The 2886-nt window shown below is 56.2% G+C and overlaps 1 protein-coding gene across 1 annotated transcript in view; it reads left to right on the top strand.

Annotated features, from left to right (window-relative positions):
* Window positions 1-1013: 1013 nt before the first annotated feature.
* Window positions 1014-2886, top strand: part of LOC107300072 (TNF receptor-associated factor 4-like) — a gene marked incomplete at its 3' end in the record, with an annotated part of 5319 nt that continues 3446 nt past the window's right edge. The window contains exons 1-2 of the mRNA XM_015829415.1: window positions 1014-1027; window positions 1915-1966. Coding sequence (XP_015684901.1) covers window positions 1014-1027; window positions 1915-1966 — 66 coding nt within the window. The remainder of the gene's footprint in view (window positions 1028-1914; window positions 1967-2886) is intronic.

Genomic DNA, 2886 nt, shown 5'->3' with positions numbered 1-2886 from the left:
TGAGCAGGGGGTTGGACTAGAAGACCTCCGAGGTCCCTTCCCACTCTGTGATTCTGTAAGGGTCTCCTGCTTGAGCAGGGGGTTGGACTAGAAGACCTCCAGGATCCCTTCCCAGACTGTTATTCTGTGATTTTGTAAGGTTCTCCTGCTTGAGCAGGGGGCTGGACTAGAAGACCTCCAGGGTCCCTTCCCAGACTGTTATTCTGTGATTTTGTAAGGGTCTCCTGTTTGAGCAGGGGGCTGGACTAGAAGACCTCCAGGGTCCCTTCCCAGACTGTGATTCTGACTGGCGGAGGGAGGGTGAGTCAGGGTTTGCCCTGCTGGCACCCAGTGCCAGGGTGACCTTTGCCCAGCGCCTGCTCAGCTGGACTTCCCGTGAGAGGCGGGCAGTGTTGGCATTGTGGTGGGGAGGGGCGTGTGGGGCAGAGGGAGGGGGGCTTTGCAGAAGGACAGGCCGGCTTCAGGAGAGAGACCGAGGTGGGCGGCCGCCTCTGAGACCCCCTGGCAGCCACCCCACCTGAATCCTGGACAAGCATCATACCGCCAGTCCCTGACTTACGACGGTTCATTTAGTGACCGTTCAAAGTTACAACGGCACTGAATAAAGTGACGTAGGACCGGTTCTCCCACTTAATGACCGTCGCAGCCTCCCTGTGGTCACCTGGTGCTTGGCAACTGACTCGAATTTACGACGGTCACAGCATCCCGGGGTCATCTGGCCTTTTGGGGGCCTTCTGACGAGCAGAGTCAACGGGGAAGCCACTTAACAACCGTGTTCTTAGCCGAACAGTGGCCGTGATTCGCTTAACGACGGTGGTAAGAAAGGTCACAAAGTGAGGCAAAACTCATTTACAACTGTCTTGCTCAGTTGTGGTCGTAAGTCCGAGGACTGCCCGTATAAAAATAAATTGGGGTGGCTAGGTTTTCCCAGGGGGGGGGGCAACCTTCTCTTAGAACCTGCAGCCGCAGAGGCACTTTATCGGAGGACATACAGTCCTCGGCTTACAACCGCGATGGAGCCTGGCCAGTAAAGCCGTGACGGTCACAAAGGGGTCCCCCACGTGACCGACCTGATTTTACAACCCTTCTTTGTGACAGTTGTTAAGCGAAATGATTGTTTACTTTGGGCCATTTTGGGGAGTTGAAGCCCACAAAAAAAAAACCGTGGGAAAAACGATCAGAAGCGACTTTTTTTCAGTGTTGTCGCTAAACGAACCGTTGTAAATTGAGGACCGCCTGGCAAATGCAGCCGTGCGGGCAGGGAGCTTGGCACGTCGGCCACCTTGAAGGTGGGCACGGCAAGTCCTGGGCATCAGGTCTGCCCCCCCCCCATGCCAGTTGGGTCTGTTTATTCCGAGCTGCACAGAAGAAGCCACGTCCGTTGTGTTGTTGTTAAGCAAATCTTTGTCTCGCCCGTTGTGCTGTTGTCAGGCCGTGGTCCGGGGAGGCGGAGCCAAGGAGGCCCGTGGCTCTCAAATGGCTTGGCCAATGGCAGCCGGGGATCCCTTGATCTGCAGCTGAGCCATTAAAACCAGCCAGCAACCGGCAGGATCCCCCTGTGGGGAAAGTTACGCGTTGTCGGTTGTGGCTGCGGTGCTCAGTTACGCTGACACCATCGCAAAAGCCACAGAAATGTGGAGTTTCCCAGTCAAAATCACAGATGGGGAAAACAAAACATTCTAGTCCTCAGTGTCGTAATCCCTGCACCCTCCAGGGCGGGCACGAAGCGCTTCCAGGCATTGGGACAGAGGAGCCTGGGGTTGGTGGGGCGGCGGGTATCGGGGCCGTCCTGGCACAGAGGTTGGCAAGGTGGGCAAAATCTTTTGGGGGCCCGAACTGGACGGCCTCGTTGCTGTCCTGGAGGCGAGTCTTACCCCGCGCCTGGCCAGTTCAGTCTCCTTTTTCCTCCCGCAGCGAAGGCGTTTTCAAGTGTCCGGAGGATCAGCTGCCCCTGGATTACGCCAAGGTGAGCCCCGTGCTGGCCAAGGCTCTCCTGGGGGGGCGGCCTGGGGGGTGATTTTGCCCCTCTTGGCACCTTCTGACCCGCTTCCTCCCCATTCTGCCCCCCCTCTCTCTCCCTCCCGGGGTGGTCAATCCAGGCAGGAATGACTGGAAAGCCCTGTTTGACCATGGCAGGGATAATGGGGAGGGGGCTGTGGGGAGGGGGGGGGCTGGAAGGGGAGGGGAGGGGCTGCCTCGTTGGGCAGGGGTTTGCTGTGTGCTCCCAGGACCCTCCAGGCCTTCTCTGAGCTCCAGTGAGGATTGGATGTGGATGGGCTTTGGTGGTGTCCAAAGGGATGGGTGGAAGCGAGGGAGGAAAGGAAAGGAAAAGGAAAGAGGAAGGAAGGAGAGAAAGGAGGAAGGAGGAAAGGAGGAAGGGGGAGAGAGGGAGGAAGGAGGGAAGGAGAAGGAAGGGAGGAAGAAGAGGGAGGATGACAGGAAGAGAGGGAGGAGGGAAGGAAGGAAAAGGAGGGAGGGAAGAAAAAAGGAAGAGGGAGGAAGGAAAGAAGGAAGTAGGGAGGGAGGAAGAAGAGGGAGGATGGCAGGAAGAAAGGGAGGAAGGGAAGAAGAAGGGAAGGAAGGAAGGAAGGAAGGAAGGAAGGAAGGAAGGACAAACAGAAAGACAGAGAGGAAGGGAGGGAGGATAAAGAGAGAACAGGAAGGAAGGAAGGATGGAAAGAAAGAAAAAGGAAGGAAGGAAGGAAGGACAAACAGAAAGAGAGGGGGAGGATAAAGAGAGAAAAGGGAGGGAAGGAAGGAGGATGGAAGGAAGGAAGGAAGGATGGAAAGAAAGAAAAAGAAAGGAAGGAAGGAAGGAAGGAAGGACAAACAGAAAGACAGAGAGGGAGAGAGGATAAAGAGAGAACAGGAAGGAAGGATGGAAAG

The sequence above is a fragment of the Protobothrops mucrosquamatus genome, unplaced genomic scaffold (assembly GCF_001527695.2).
Source record: "Protobothrops mucrosquamatus isolate PMUCROS unplaced genomic scaffold, P.Mucros_1.0 scaffold6064, whole genome shotgun sequence".
In the NCBI taxonomy this organism is placed as follows: domain Eukaryota; kingdom Metazoa; phylum Chordata; class Lepidosauria; order Squamata; family Viperidae; genus Protobothrops; species Protobothrops mucrosquamatus.
The sequence above is the reverse complement of the archived record's forward strand: the minus strand, read 5'-3'. Positions and strand labels throughout refer to the sequence as shown.